The 14902-nt window shown below is 37.7% G+C and overlaps 2 protein-coding genes across 4 annotated transcripts; one reads left to right on the forward strand and one right to left on the reverse strand.

Moving 5' to 3' along the window:
* The first annotated feature begins 28 nt into the window (after window positions 1-28).
* On the forward strand, window positions 29-4483 carry ghrh (growth hormone releasing hormone). Of its 2 annotated transcripts, none has more exons than XM_029151457.3 (4): window positions 29-1162; window positions 1903-2007; window positions 2334-2438; window positions 3984-4483. In XM_029151457.3, the coding sequence occupies exons 1-4, from the start codon at window positions 1083-1085 to the stop codon at window positions 3994-3996; spliced, it is 303 nt and encodes a 100-aa protein (XP_029007290.1). In that variant the 5' UTR covers window positions 29-1082; the 3' UTR covers window positions 3997-4483. The 2 variants fall into 2 exon arrangements, with proteins under 2 accessions (XP_029007290.1, XP_029007289.1); XM_029151456.3 differs by lacking the exon at window positions 3984-4483 and adding an exon at window positions 2549-2876.
* Window positions 4484-5041: 558 nt separating this feature from the next.
* rpn2 (ribophorin II) lies at window positions 5042-12113 on the reverse strand. Of its 2 annotated transcripts, XM_029151454.3 has the most exons (18): window positions 11981-12113; window positions 11456-11646; window positions 11232-11327; window positions 10817-10992; window positions 10663-10738; window positions 10425-10559; window positions 9803-9979; window positions 9611-9729; window positions 9186-9291; window positions 8472-8563; window positions 8259-8373; window positions 7895-8089; window positions 7725-7811; window positions 7153-7248; window positions 6843-6918; window positions 6472-6601; window positions 5956-6054; window positions 5042-5558 (listed from the first exon to the last, which is right to left on the reverse strand). In XM_029151454.3, exons 1-17 carry the CDS (start codon window positions 11991-11993, stop codon window positions 6003-6005), a joined length of 1932 nt encoding a protein of 643 aa, XP_029007287.1. In that variant the 5' UTR covers window positions 11994-12113; the 3' UTR covers window positions 5042-5558; window positions 5956-6002. The 2 variants fall into 2 exon arrangements, with proteins under 2 accessions (XP_029007287.1, XP_029007288.1); XM_029151455.3 differs by lacking the exon at window positions 5956-6054 and having other exon boundaries at window positions 11981-12112.
* Between the last annotated feature and the right edge of the window lie 2789 nt (window positions 12114-14902).

Genomic DNA, 14902 nt, shown 5'->3' on the forward strand with positions numbered 1-14902 from the left:
CTCCCATAAACTGATTGTCGTACACAGGAGCGCGAACAGCCATATCATAGATATATCGCTCAAGTGACTACAGCTAATAATTTCGGTATAAAACAGGTATTTCCTTCCTAGTAATTATTTTTACAACGTTCAAAATAAGTAGTTGCTTTGTAAAAAGCCCCAAAGATGAAAGGCCAGAAAGAAGGGGGTAACATTTTAAATAAACAAAAATACAAATTTACCTATAACCCTCAAAAGTCAGTCCATAGATATTATTCCTGAAATGCAAAGATCTCAAATCGATATCAAAAAATGCTCCATTTGCAGTAATTATAGCATTGCAGACCTTTGGCATTCTAGCTGTTAATTTGTTGAGGTAATCTGGGACTCTCCTTTGGCCGTCTGAAGCAATGAGCAGACACATTGTAGCATTACAACATTGGAGTGATAGTTGCTGGAAATGGGCCTCTATACATCTAGGTAGATATTGCACCTCAACCAGACATTTGCAGTTAGAATAGTCATTTACCACATTAATAGTGTATACACTGTATTTCTGAATAGTTTAAAATGATCTCAATTTCAAAATACAGTGCTTTTCTGCCAAATTATGGACAAGTGACCCCAAATTTTTGAATGTTAGTGTAATTATTTATTGAAAGATAGTGATAAAAGTGATAGTAGAGATAATAGTGTTGTGGATAAAAACATCACTTTTTTTTTTAACATTAAATTACATTGCATATTAATACATATAGTGATAGTATAGTTATAGTTAATATTTGAAAAAAAAATTATCTGTTTAGGGGTGTTGAGAGCGAGAACAAAAGAGAGAGAGCGAGCAAGAACCTGTGTGAGATGGGAGTGACTGGGAGCTACAGATCCATTATAAAGTGACCATGAATGCCAGGATGAGAAACAGCAGTGTTTCAGATTTCTTTATTTCATTTTTAGAAAGAGGAGGAGGATGGTGGATGCGCACTAGAGAAGATCAATAGTTATTTTATACACAAAATATCTAGGTAAGAATTTAGATTAGCATTGTGTGTAAATATTTCTCTTTTTTTACCATTTCTGTCAGTTTTTCTTCAGGACTAGCTCTGATGATGAATACAGCTGCACTGCTACTGTTTTGTTGCCTGGTCATGTCTTTATCTGGGACTCCGCTGTACCCTTCTATTAGGTAAGTCTTGCCCTATTGACTTCAATTATTAACACCTTGCTCACTTGCACTGTTGCTAGTTTTAGAAGCATTATAATTGAACAATCTATAATGACTGTTTACCCCAGCTGTTTAGACACAAAGGTGGCAGCAGAAATTAATAAAATTAATTTGTGGGTTATTGGAACCCAAGCAAAAGCACTGCCAAATACTCTTCACAGGCAAACTAATGATTGTATATCAATAAATATTAAGAAAACCTACAGAGCACTACAGAAAGAAATATTAGTATTATAAATTAGAAGTAGAAAAAAAGATTAAATTTTTGAAAATTGGATTTAATCCTAATTTGAGTTTAAGGGTGACTTGACCCCAGTTGCATGGGTAACAGGGTCCATGGCGACAGGGTCCAGGCTTGTAGTGTGTCTTAATGTGTCACTGCTGTGCCCTCTGTACTTAAGATTGTCAAAGAGATTTTTTGTTTTGTAGGTTGCATTAACAAATTATTTTAACTACTGTGTCTTAGGCCAAAGAAAAGAAAAATCATTGAAATTTAGTACTTAGAGTACTACTATTACTACTACTTTAGAGGATGTTTTTCCTTACACTCAATATCAGAACTCAGTGTTATATTGATGTTTTTTGTCATTAAATTCAATAGTATTGCTATATAGTGCAGTAGATTTACATATGATTGTGATATTATGCGTATGAAGATATTTAAATATAATGTTTGTTTAGTTAATGGAAGTGTTTCTCAGATTTGGCCAGAGAGACATGTCTATTGTGATGACATCTTCCATAAATAATCCAGCAGAGCAGCTGAAGGAGGACACAAGCCCAATTAAGGAGCAAGGAGAGTCACGGTGTGTAAAGTAATGTTAATGTGGACTGAGTGTCTAATCAAAAGAGATTTTTTTTGAAGACCATTTTTACTTTTACATGTAAAAATAGGATTATAATATATGATTTATATATATAAATAGACACAAAAATATGTCTTTTCGGAACACGGCCCCAGTTTAATGAAAGATTTACATTGTAAGTTAGAAAATCAAATGCAGTGTAGTTAAACTCACACATAAATGTGCTACAATGACAAATAACATATATCCTAGGGACTTCCTTTTGTTGATGATTTATGGCACTATAGCATAATACCTGAACTGATATTCCCATGCATATACTGTAGCTCTGGGCGCAACGCTGATGCCATCTTCACAAACAGTTACAGGAAAGTTCTGGGTCAAATCTCAGCCAGGAAGTTCCTTCAGACAATCATGGGCAAGCGTCTGGGGTAGGTAACATAAAATGACTGCTATCCCTTCAATATGTGAAGATCTGGTAGAAGCAATGTTTAAAGAATGATAGCAGAAATGCACACCTCTCATTGTTTATTCTACACAGACATATGAGTGAGAGTTACATGAAACGGCAGTCAGACCTTTTTAAAGGGACCTACTTTATAAAGAAGATCTAACATCCATCCAGAGAGATGAAAGATACAAAGCAGTGCATAAGGCTCAGGTAACAAACAAATCAATATAGTCTAATAAACATTTAGGACAGGGGTGGCCAACCCTGGTCTTCAAGAGCCACAGTCCTGCTGTTTTCCAACTCTCTCTGGTGTTTACCCTGATCAGGTGTGACAGTTAGCTGCTGATTGACTGAAGTTGGAAAACCAGCAGGAGTGTGGCTCTCAAGGACCAAGGTTGGCCACCCCTGATTTAGGAGGGGTATTGCAAATATATAGGATTACAATATCCAGGCTAAATCTGTGTATAAAAAAAACAAAGAACGTATTTGTTAAGTTGTTATTATTATTATTATTATTGCATTAATTATAGTAGAATTAAACACGCAAGAAGGTTCTGGGTTCGATTCCCGGAGGTGGCCCTGGTGCCTTTCTGTGTGGAGTTTGCACGTTCTCCCCGTGTTTGCGTGGGTTCTCTCCGGGTTCTCCGGCTTCCTCCCACAGTCCAAAGACGTGCATTAGGTTGATTGGCTTCTCTCTATTGCCCGTAGGTGTGAGTGTGTGAGTGAATGGTTGTCTGTCTATGTGTTGCCCTGCGATGGACTGGCGACCTGTGCAGGGTGTACCCTGCCTCTTGCCCGTAGCCAGCTGGGATAGGCTCCAGCACCCCCGTGACCCCGCACTAGGGAGTAAGCGGTTAAGAAAATGGATGGATGGATGGAATATAGTAGTATAATAGTTGTAGCCTACACACTATAAATGAAAATTATAAGGATATTCATTTGGTACATATAATTTGTTTACCTTCTTCTGTGACGTTTTAAAAATTATTGTATTTAAATAAACAAAGCTACAGTATGAAAAGTTAATCAGTGTATTTCAGTGTTCATCATCTTATTTTTTTGAAAAAAACATGCCTAACCAAAGCACAAAGTATTTTACATATTTTACAAAGCTACTTAGTGACGCATGTAGTGCAAATTCTAAAACATCTGTATCACATGTAGCATTAGCTACATGGATATGAAAAGAACGTATTAAGTAAAATATAAGAATACAACATTTTTGAGTAGTATGTCGGAATGCTCTAGACCAGGCTAATTCAGATTTAAAAAATCTTTACAGGATGATTTAATCTCTTTTCGTGCAACTCAGCCTGGGTTAATTAGCTTGAGATATTTGGATAATCAGGACACACATAAAAATTGACAGGGTAACGAGACAGGGATTAATTGATCCTGCTTTGTGCAACCAGCAAGGATACGTTCAACCAGGATCTTGGTCTTGTGCAACACGTTTCATGGCTCAAATTACCATTGAGGAATCTGAATGACATGAAAGCCTAACCTGAGATTTTCTCTTTTACAGGCTGCCGAGTTGAGTTCAGTGGATTGTGCCAGTGCTCATCACCACTGCACTTTCATACCACATATCAATTGTTTTCTTACCTTCACATATTCAAAAAAATTGATTTTTTATTTAAATTTGAATTAAAAGTTATAAAAACAATGTGTGTAAACTCACTTTCACAGAAACTGTCAGCTGTAACATTTTATCGGAATGAAGGTAAAGTAAATTTGAATACTGTACACTCACTGGCCACTTTAATTAACACACAATACATGTAATGTGTAACATGTAAAGTCTATTTAAATCCAATACAGAAACGTTTTCATTAATTCGACTTTTACAATGTATACATTTCTTAGTTTTTAAGTTGAAGCTATTAGCTTCAGAATATCAGTATTCATTTATATATATTCATTATTGGGATTACAGTGGGTAATTATGGCTATTATGACGGCTTAAAAAACAATAAATTAGAACAAACCAGATTTGACTTTGGTCAAATTTATACATTTGAATGCTTACAGTATGTATGGGGAGGCAATGGCTGAGGAGGTCCAGCAGCCATCGGATCGCTGGTTAATTGCCTGCCTTCTCTGGTCATTTGTCTTTGTGTACTTTAACCTCAACATAACCATATAGACTAAAATTGAAGTAACTTATAATATATATTACTTATAAGTATTTAAAATTAGCTGACTTGCCTGTCGGATGTTTAAATAAAAAAAACATGATCTACAATTTCTGGCCTATAGAATGTTAAGCCTGTAATCTTTAAAGTAGACTTTGTGATATTTGAACAATAAAACACATAATGGCTTAAATAGTAATGCAGCCTTGTTGTCTGTCTGTCTGATACATACTGTAAGGATGTATAGAGTTTAAGTTAATCATTTAAAGATTTAAGATTTTTAAAAAGATAATTAAAAAATTACAATTTAAGTAACTACAGGAAACTCATTAAGGCCAGTCCCACAAATATTAAGAGAAACTCTAAAGTTAATGACTCATTTTGTATTTTAATCTAATTAGCAGAAAAATATTTACCCTGTCTTAATCTGCTACATCATAAAAAAAGATCCACTCAAAATTGTTTATTTACTCCTCTTCATTACAAAAGCACTGCAACCTCAAACTGCCCATATTTTATTAATAAATTCTCTGTAGGAGCGTGAAGACTGTATCAAATGGGAAAATGAAAAATTTTAAGTGATCAAAATTCCTTTGCTACTTCCAGTGGTTTATCATCATCATTAAATGAAACATGTTTACTTCTTTTTATGAGGTGAAATGGGTAGTGCGCAATAACAGAAAAATGTATTAATGTTTTAATGTATTACCCCCCCCCCAAAAAAAACCCCACAGAAGAAATCATGTTGAACAACATTACAATATTCTCAGAAGATGAACTGCACTACTTTTTACAGCCAGCAGCAGGGTGAACCTGTCAGCGAGTCTGTTCAATTATCAACACATGGAAACTGCAAGTTTAAACTGTCGAATGGATACTTGAACCGCCATATTATTTTCAAATCCGATTTTGATGACATGTGATCTTTGTCCGTCTTCTTTTGATTTTCTTACTTTTTCTCTAGTCTGAGGAAGAAAGTGGAAAAACAAAAGTTACACACAGATATACAAGTGGTCCTTAATAGCAAGTAATGAAAAAAATGCTGATTAATCATCAATATGTTTATCCTTCCACAACAAACAAAATGTCATTTCGCAAAAGTTCCAGACCGTGCAAACTTGTTTATGAACACGGGACAAGTCATTCAAACCAGGATCATGAGTATTGGGCCAAAATGGCAGGTTAAACAAGTGCTAGTATGATTGTGGCTGAAATATTCACAATGGGATGGTTAAGGATGCAAATGGGGAGGAGTACAGCAGATTCATGTGAATATTAGGGAGACAAAATGAGTGAGCATTACACCAGCCATGCATGTTGCCAGTCATTATGGAAATGCACAGTCTATGAGGATGCCCTTACTTCAGCCTGGAAGAACGACCGACTCATTTGTTACAAATGGAAGGGTTTTACCGCAGGCTCCTATACTTTGCCAACCTACTACTTTGCTCTGCAGCAATCCTGAAAGAGGAGTAAAGACACAGCAAAGTGTGGTTTAAGATGTTAAAGAGGCTGAGACTAGAAAGATAGAGTGGGAAAAAAGTACTAGATGGGGGATGAGGGAATCACAATATTCTACTGCTTAAATGGCTTGTCATAAGAAGTAAAAGTGAACAATTGCACAGTGACATCTTGAGACAGTGACAGGGTCTACAAGTTGCTCACTCTGGCCTTTAGGGGGCTCTACACGTTGATGGTGTGAAGAAATTGCCCATATAGATAATCGCTCTCACCACACTTTTCTCCTAGAGATAGAAGGTTTGAGGCTAAGAACCACCAAGAGGCTTTAAAGCACCCAATGCCTCATCGTATGAAAGAGGCAAGGCTTTCACTCTGAGATTTAGGAGCTATCTGTGCCAAGCATCATCAAAGACTCACCTCTTCACTGCTTTCTGGGCCAGCATGCGGTTCCCGGCAAGGAAGGTTACACCACCAATAATAGCCAGGTATTTGATAGTCTGAAACATGTTCAGATGCGTCCAATAGACATACATGAGGCCCAGCATCGCTGAAAGGTAATGAAAGAGATGGTTTAAGCATCAATAATGTCTTTACCCTTTGATTGGTGGGAGACTACGCTACCTCTTGAACCACTTCTGCGCCAAAAAAGAAATTCTAATTACAGTCTCATTAATAATTGCACTGTTGTCCACACTCATAGTTGCAGTCTGCTTTTTTGTTCTTTGAACAACAGTGGATCTAAAACAAGGGCATATGATCAATATTTAATTTCAGAGATTAGTATTTACCTGCATGTCCCAAATGAAAAAGAATGGTGCTGGGAGAGAAGCTGAAGTTAGAGATGTTGGCTCCAAGCTTAAACCACTACAGGAAAGAGGGGTGATAAATGTGACTGTCATTCCCTGCAACAGCTGCAAACAAAAGGACTGAAATATTGTTTCACACTGACTGTCAAAGCTGAATGTGCAAAGCCTCATAATCATAAAGCAATGGGTACAGTTTAGTGGGTATAAAGACTTAATAATAAAAAGGTGTGTGAGTGAATAAGAGACCTAAATCAATAATAATAATAATAATAATAATAATAATAATAATTACCAGAATGAGGAGAAGCAAGAATGGAGACAAGATGAGTGCAGTGAAGGCGTTGGAGACAACTGTGGGGGGCTTTTTCTCTGGCTCCCTGAATAAGTGCTGCAGAGACAACAGAAATACTTACCTGCTGAACTTACACTTGCACCACTAATGTAAGAGGGCTGTATCAGAGGGGTATTGCACAAAATCAAGATAAAAGATTAAGCCAGCATATTCCAGACATCCTGGGTTAGGACAGCCTGGCATAGGTTGCAAAAGAACAGGATCAATTCCCACCTAGTTACCATGAATATTTACGAAGATAAATTGATGCCCATGGATTCTTACTCGGAGGACGAAAAGATAGAGTGAGACGGTATCCAATTCCTTGTTTGCCCTGTGCAGATTTGTCCAATAAATCTGATTATCATACTGTAGACTCGGTCAGTTGGTCGGTCATTGATCTATCTATTCAAACTCTTATTCAACCAACAATGTATTACTACTAATAATATTATATTATTACAAGGTAACCAGGAGATAGCTTGACAGACAGTCATACAATTCACTTTTCTGCCAATGTTTGAGCATTTTACCTTAATCTCTGGTTTGGGTACATAAAGAGTTTTTGGCTGAATAGTAGCTGGAGCCTCCTCATCCAAAAACTTAAGCATCACATCTGCCTTTCAAAAAAAACACAGCTCAAAATTAATCTACAGACCAAAACTGTCATTTGCTGAACATGTTACATCTGTTATAAACTTACCACGTTCCACAATATGGGATTCTCCAAGGTTGCGTCCCCAACAATGAGGTAAAGGGAATAAGTACCAGAGATGGAGTCAAATTCAAACTTTCTTTCTGCGGTGTCCAACTCAAACTTGTATAGATTCTTGCTGTCCGGTTCAGCCACAAACACAACCTCTTGGCCAGTTTTCTGGTTGTGCAACCGAACAAACGTCTATGGTAGAGTCGAGAGATATATGATATCTTTAGTTTTAATAACCATATAACCATAGCATAAATTTCTCATGGGTGAAAAGCTCATTAAACAGCAACACAGAAAGAAAAGTATTTCCAGTAGTGTACCAGCAGCCAAAGGGTGTTCAAGTCCCACTCTAAATACAAACCTGATGAGGGGTGAGCTCAACTCCTGTGTTCACATCAACCAGCTGAAAGGACATGGCAAAGTTTTGGTGGCTATCTGCAATGAAGGGGCTTTTGGCTTTGGAAGGGTAGTCCACTCTTTGTAATTGAAAACAAAACAGCATTTAACATTAATATTGCAAATTACCAAAAACAACAACAACAAAAAAAACCCCACAACAAACAGGTTTTCTAACCTGGTGGTCTTTGTGCCGATGCTCTGGTCCTTATCCACCACTGACAAGTCCATGTGAGTAACAGCCACCTCTGTGGACACCTTCACCTTAAGCTTAGTCAACAAAGTCAGGATGCAAGGTTATAAGATAAAACAACTTTTAATAGTCCCACAGTGGGGATATTGCTTTACACCACAGCAAAGTGCAAAGCAGAGAACACAGCGACAGAATAAAAGACAGTTAAAACTGTTTGTGATGGCACAGTACAACACAGTACAGTAAAGCGCACACACACACACACACACACACACACACACACACACACACACACACACACACACACACACACACACACACACACACACACACACACACACACACACACACACACACACACACACACACACACACACACACACACACACACACAATATTGTACAGAAGTTAATACTACATAACCACTGATGCAGCGGGTGACTGAATGTAGTGCGAGATAGTGGACAGTTCTGATTGTACAGTCTTATAGCAGCAGGTAGGAAAGATCTGCAATAATTCTCCTTCACACAGCAAGGGACAGAATTGAATTCATAGATAGAACTGATGGCTTAACTTAAGAGACAGTACAAGCATACCAATGTCAATTAAATTATTTTGAAATTTTTTGGTACAGTTCAACATGTAATTAAACATGATTCATTCTAACTAAATGTTAAATGTTGCCAAACATCAACTCACCTCAACATGACTGGCAACCAGACGACTATCACCTGTCACTGCAACAGTAAACTGGTAATATCCACTGGCTGGGTGGGTGGACATGAAGTTTAGTTCAAAGATACCACTGGAAAACAAAAAATAATGATGCTGTATATGTTTCCACCTGAAATTAATAACTGCCCTAAAAGTACAACACATCACTTAGAAAACAACTGGGGTCAATTATAAAAGTAAAAGATAAATGAATTTTATATCATTATCACATAAGTGCCTTAGTTAAACAACTAAAGAATTGCCTCAAGATAAAAGTGATGTAGGTATTTGGATTAATATTCAAACTACATGATATGAGCTAATGAAAATTCATATCAAGTGCAAATACTTTTCACAGCAGAATACTGACGAGTAGTGTAAAATGATACTTATCTTTCAACAATACATACTCATTAAGTGTGAAAGGTGCTTCATTGAGAATGACGCTCTTGGAGGATGCAGAGTATGCAGACTCCACAAGCACATTGACTGTGGCCAGAGGTTGGGACATGACATCAGTAACAAGCAGCTGGGAATCAGAGACAACAAGTGTCAGCATGGGCTGGAAAAAAAAAAAACCACAAGGATGATGGTAGCTATACCTGCAGGGTTGGCTGGCTGTGGGATACTGTAGCTGGGCCCTGAACACTGACAATGACAGGCACATGGAAGCGGTTGTTTGAGAGAGCGGCAGCAGCACTTGCCACACTAAAGGCTTCTGCCAGAGAGTCCCAAGATTTTTTGCTGAAGATAGAGTTCACCAACTGGATCACCTGGTCCTGTGGGGAGACCATATAATCATATAATACCTTCATATAATCATATAATCTCTCTATCGAGAGAGAGAGAGAGGGAGAGAGAGAGAAAGAGAGAGAGAGAGAGAGAGAAGACGCACACGAGGAGCGAGAAGAAAGATAGAGAGAGAGAAAAAAGCGGACAAAAGACGGAGAGAGAGAGAGATAGGCGAGAGAAGAGAAGAGGAGAGCAGAGAAGAGAGAGAGAGAGAGGATAGAGAGAGAGAAGAGAGAGAAGAGAGAGAGAGAAGAAAGAGAGGAAGGGAGAGAGAAAGAGAGAGAGAGAGAGAGAGAGAGAGAAGAGAGAGGGAGAGAGGAGAAGAGGGAAGAGAAAGAGGAAAGAGAGAGAGAGAGAGAGAGAGAGAGAGAGAGAGAGAGAGAGAGAGAAAGAGAGAGACACTTTAGTTTAACCTTAAATGAAAAATGATACCTCTTTGAGAGGGGGCTCCATATCCACATGATCAGATAAGGAATATGCAGCAGTCACAAACAGTGCAGTTGCCTCAAGTCCCTCTTCAAATTGAAGGTAGATTCCACCTAGATCATCCAAACGAGCCGTCAAATCCTGAAAAAGAAAGTAATAATACGACAAAAGTCAAACATGCCATGTGTATTATTCGAGTACGGTTGCAAGTCAAGGAACACCACCACCTGGTGGAAGAACTCACTTCAATTTCCTCCAGGATTCCTCCAAGTTCTGCCTGCTTCGACAGACGTGCTGCTGTTTGAAGAGCTAATGTGATACTGGGTACAAAGAACAAAATTATGTATAAACAAAAGTATTCAAATCTGAATCGTACTGCAGCATCAATATTTACTTACGCCATAACATTGTCTTCCTTGTTGATCCGAGCCGTCAGGGCACTTACAACCTCCTGTGATGCTAGAGGCAGCCCCAAAGAGCTGAACGTGCTCACAGCCCGATGAATCAGAGCCATGCTGGAGTCTTCACTAACTGCTGCCAAAAGGATGTCACGGGTTTCATTGGATACAGGGATCTGCGTGTTAAAGTACAATCCCATAAACAGTTCAGTGCTAAGACATTTATGTATTAGCAAAAGTAAAATGACAGTTACATCCTACATTATGACCATGGACAAATTATGCAGCTTTAGGATCCCAAAACAAACATCATTTGTAGCGACAATACTGTACATATATTTCATCATAAGTATCTAATCCAAACTATTAGACTGTGAGTGGCAGTAGGAAAACTAATAAAGAAAAAAAAATATACCTCACAATCTGAGATGGCTTGACTTATCTCAGCAGCAAAAAAGAGAGAATCCACACTGGCTGGATCAAGCTGAGAATTGACAAACTGGCATACTTCCTATGGAAACGAAGTGTGGTAAGGATAAATCATTTAATGAAAAAATGCATTATACTGAACTAAAAATAAATGTTTAGCTCATTAGTGATCTGTGGTAGATTTAACGATATGTTGGATTTATTTATAACCTTGTGATCAGGAACTGTCACTCCAAGCTTTTTCAAACCAACAACAGAGTAGTATGCGGACTCAAGGTCGATAAACGTTTGGCTCAGGAGATTCTGCAACCGGGCCAGGTCAGTAAGGGAGAGGTGGTGTGCAGGTATGAGCGCCTGAGCTTCAGTAAAAGCCAGGCTGAAGATAAAAAACCCGAACAGACCTGTTGAAACAGCGGAAATAAGTAGTCTGAAACACACACACACATTATATATATATATATATATATATATATATATATATATATACACAATTCTGTACAATACTATGGGCGTATAAGTTCATTCATTCATCGAGATACCGTCCTACCGGTAACTGCAGGTTTAGCTAAGAGGTAACCAAGCTAACGCCAGTAGGAAGCAGGACACTGCATATAACAAACCGGTATCCCCCCCCAATCCAAAAAGGTGATGCCCCAGTAACAGCCTGCACAACGTGAAACCAGTAAACAGAATTCTCTCGCAGTATATTTACAGTTAATAAAAAAATTTACTTACCACAACGGTCCATGTCTTGCAGTCTAATGCAGCGTCACCAAAACCGATAACTGCTTCCGCTATCTCGGACAACGAGGTCTCACGAGAAGTGTATCATCCGGTTCTTCATTTTTTAAATATATTTTCAAAGTAAAAGTATACTCACTTATAGTGATTTAGTGACTTTTGTTAGGGGGGTAATCGTGGTGCCCCCTCACGATAAAACAAATACAACCAAAGCTCACAATGCTGCAAATGAATTAGTCAGGTCAAAAAGTGACTGGCTGATTTCGATTGACGTACACGTGTGTTCACCGCCAGTTAAAGACTGCGGTCAAGTGAGCCGTCGTTCGTTCATCCGTCGTTCAGCCAGCCGCGCTTCAGAAACGTCTTGCGCCCGTATTACACGCTTTACAGCAGAGCACAAAACACGCTCGTCGCGACTTCCTCTTTTCATAGCGACACGTCTGGTCTGTTCAAAATATTGAAAAATACGAAACAAAATATTGCATATATAGAAAAACTGTCGCCTAATAAAGATCTGTATACTTTTACTGTAAAATTAAGCATTTATTAGTATTTAAAACTACCATGTCATACTGTGAAATTTTTATAATTAATAACTTAACTTTGGTGCATAGTTCCAGGCCCAGACCACTTTCCCCTTGTTCTACTAGAGGTGTACTATCACCACAAAAAGATCTGTATATTTTTACTGTATAGTTTTGGATTTATTAGTATTCAAAACTACCATGTCATACTGTAATACAGTCAACTTTGATCATTAATAACTTGACTTTGGTGCATAGTTCCAGGCTCAGACCACTTTCCCCTTGTTCTACTAGAACTGTACTATCACCACACAAAGATTCGTGTATTTTTACTGTATAGTTTTGGATTTATTAGTATTCAAAACTTCCAGGTCATACTGTAATACTCTATGGGCCTTATATTCAACTATGATGATGAATAACTTGACTTTAGTGCATAATGCCAGGCCCGGATTATGTCACTTTTCATATAAAAAACTGTGAGTGAGGCTAAGCACACACACATTAAATCCTTTAATTACCATCTGTTAGGACTCCAAAGTGTGACTTTTAATATTGAAACTAAATGTTTAATGTTTAATATAAAGTCATTGAACAGTCAAAAACTGAATATTTATGTGTGAAACATACATTAACGTGGTGGAGGAGTTTGTGTGCCTGAATGACCCCGGGAGCTATGTTGTCGTAGGCTAAATGCCCCTGGTAGGGTCTCCCAAGGCAAACAGGTCCTGGGCTGGGCTGAACTGGAGGAAGTGTCCGGAGAGAGGGAAGTTTGGAGTTTGCTTAGACTGTTGCCCCCGCGACCGCCCCCAGAAAAAGCGGTTGAAAATGGATGGATACTGAAATCGTTATTTGTTCTCATTAAACCATTTCCCATGTCTGGAGTTTGTTTTATCAAAGTTATTGCCGTCTCTGTTCTTACACATTGTAATATCTAGTTTTGAACACTAAAATGTAAATACAAAATGTATATAACCAAATATTCAGGATTAGATTTAATGCAATTATTCTCTCTTCACAATACAGACTTAAAACAATAAAAAAGAAAGTTACACACTACACTGTTTGTAGTGCAGTACTTATTGGTTTTATGCTTGACTGTAAGGGCCATATTTCAGCATAACATGGTACTACTAAAATCCTAAACTATACAGTAAAAGTACACAGATCTTTGTGGGGTGATAGTACATCTCTAGTAGATCATGGGGAATGTGGTCTGAGCGTGGAACTATGCACCAAAGTCAAGTTATTGATCATCAAAGTTGACTGTATTACAGTATGACATAGTACTTTCAAGTACTGCTAAATCCTAAACTATACTGTAAAAATACACGAATCTTTGTGTGATGATAGTACACATCTAGCAGAAATAGGAGAAAGTGGTCTGGGCCTGGAACTATGCACCAAAGTCAAGTTATTGATTATCAAAGTTGACTGTATTACAGTATGACATAGTACTTTCAAGTACTGCTAAATCCTAAACTATACTGTAAAAATACACGAATCTTTGTGTGATGATAGCACATCACTAGTAGAATAAGGAGAAAGTGGTCTAAGCCTGGAACTATGCACCAAAGTCAAGTTATTAATGATCAAAGTTGACTGTATTACAGTATGAACTGGTAGTTTTGAATACTAATAAATCCAAAACTATACAGTAAAAATATACAGATCTTTGTGGGGTAATAGTACACCTCTAGTAGAACAAGAGGAAAGTGGTCTGAGCCTGGAACTATGCACCAAAGTCAAGTTATTAATGATTAAAGTTGACTGTATTACAGTATGACATAGTACTTTCAAGTACTGCTAAATCCTAAACTATACAGTAAAAATACATGAATTTTTGTGGGGTGACAGTACACATCTAGTAGAACAAGGGGAAAGTTGTCTGGGCCTGGAACTATGCACCAAAGTCTAGTTATTAACGATTAAAGTTGACTGTATTACAGTATGACATGGTAGTTTTGAATACTAATAAATCCAAAACTATACAGTAAAAATACAAGAATCTTTGTGTGGTGATAGTACACTTCTAGTAGAACAAGGGGAAAGTGGTCTGGGCCTGGAACTATGCACCAAAGTCTAGTTATTAACGATTAAAGTTGACTATACGGCCCATACAGTTACAGTATGACTTGGTAGTTTTGAATACTAATAAATCCTAAACTATACAGTAAAAATACACGAATCTTTGTGTGGTGATAGTACAGTTCTAGTAGAACAAGGGGAAAGTGGTCTGAGCCTGGAACTATGCACCAAAGTCAAGTTATTAATGATCAAAGTTGACTGTATTACAGTATGACATGGTAGTTTTGAATACTAATAAATCCTAAACTATACAGTAAAAATACACGAATCTTTGTGTGATGATAGTACACATCTAGCAGAAATA

Source organism: Betta splendens, chromosome 5 (assembly GCF_900634795.4).
Source record: "Betta splendens chromosome 5, fBetSpl5.4, whole genome shotgun sequence".
In the NCBI taxonomy this organism is placed as follows: Eukaryota; Metazoa; Chordata; class Actinopteri; order Anabantiformes; family Osphronemidae; genus Betta; species Betta splendens.

Coding starts and splice junctions, on each gene's coding strand:
- ghrh (XM_029151456.3), top strand. CDS start 1,083: ATGATGAATACAGCTGCACTGCTACTGTTTTGTTGCCTGGTCATGTCT. Junction 1,163..1,902: donor CCGCTGTACCCTTCTATTAG/GTAAGTCTTGCC, acceptor AGTGTTTCTCAG/ATTTGGCCAGAGAGACATGT. Junction 2,008..2,333: donor AAGGAGCAAGGAGAGTCACG/GTGTGTAAAGTA, acceptor CATATACTGTAG/CTCTGGGCGCAACGCTGATG.
- rpn2 (XM_029151454.3), bottom strand. Junction 11,328..11,455: donor TGACAGTTCCTGATCACAAG/GTTATAAATAAA, acceptor TCGTTTCCATAG/GAAGTATGCCAGTTTGTCAA. Junction 8,564..9,185: donor TGGTTGCCAGTCATGTTGAG/GTGAGTTGATGT, acceptor TTGTTGACTAAG/CTTAAGGTGAAGGTGTCCAC.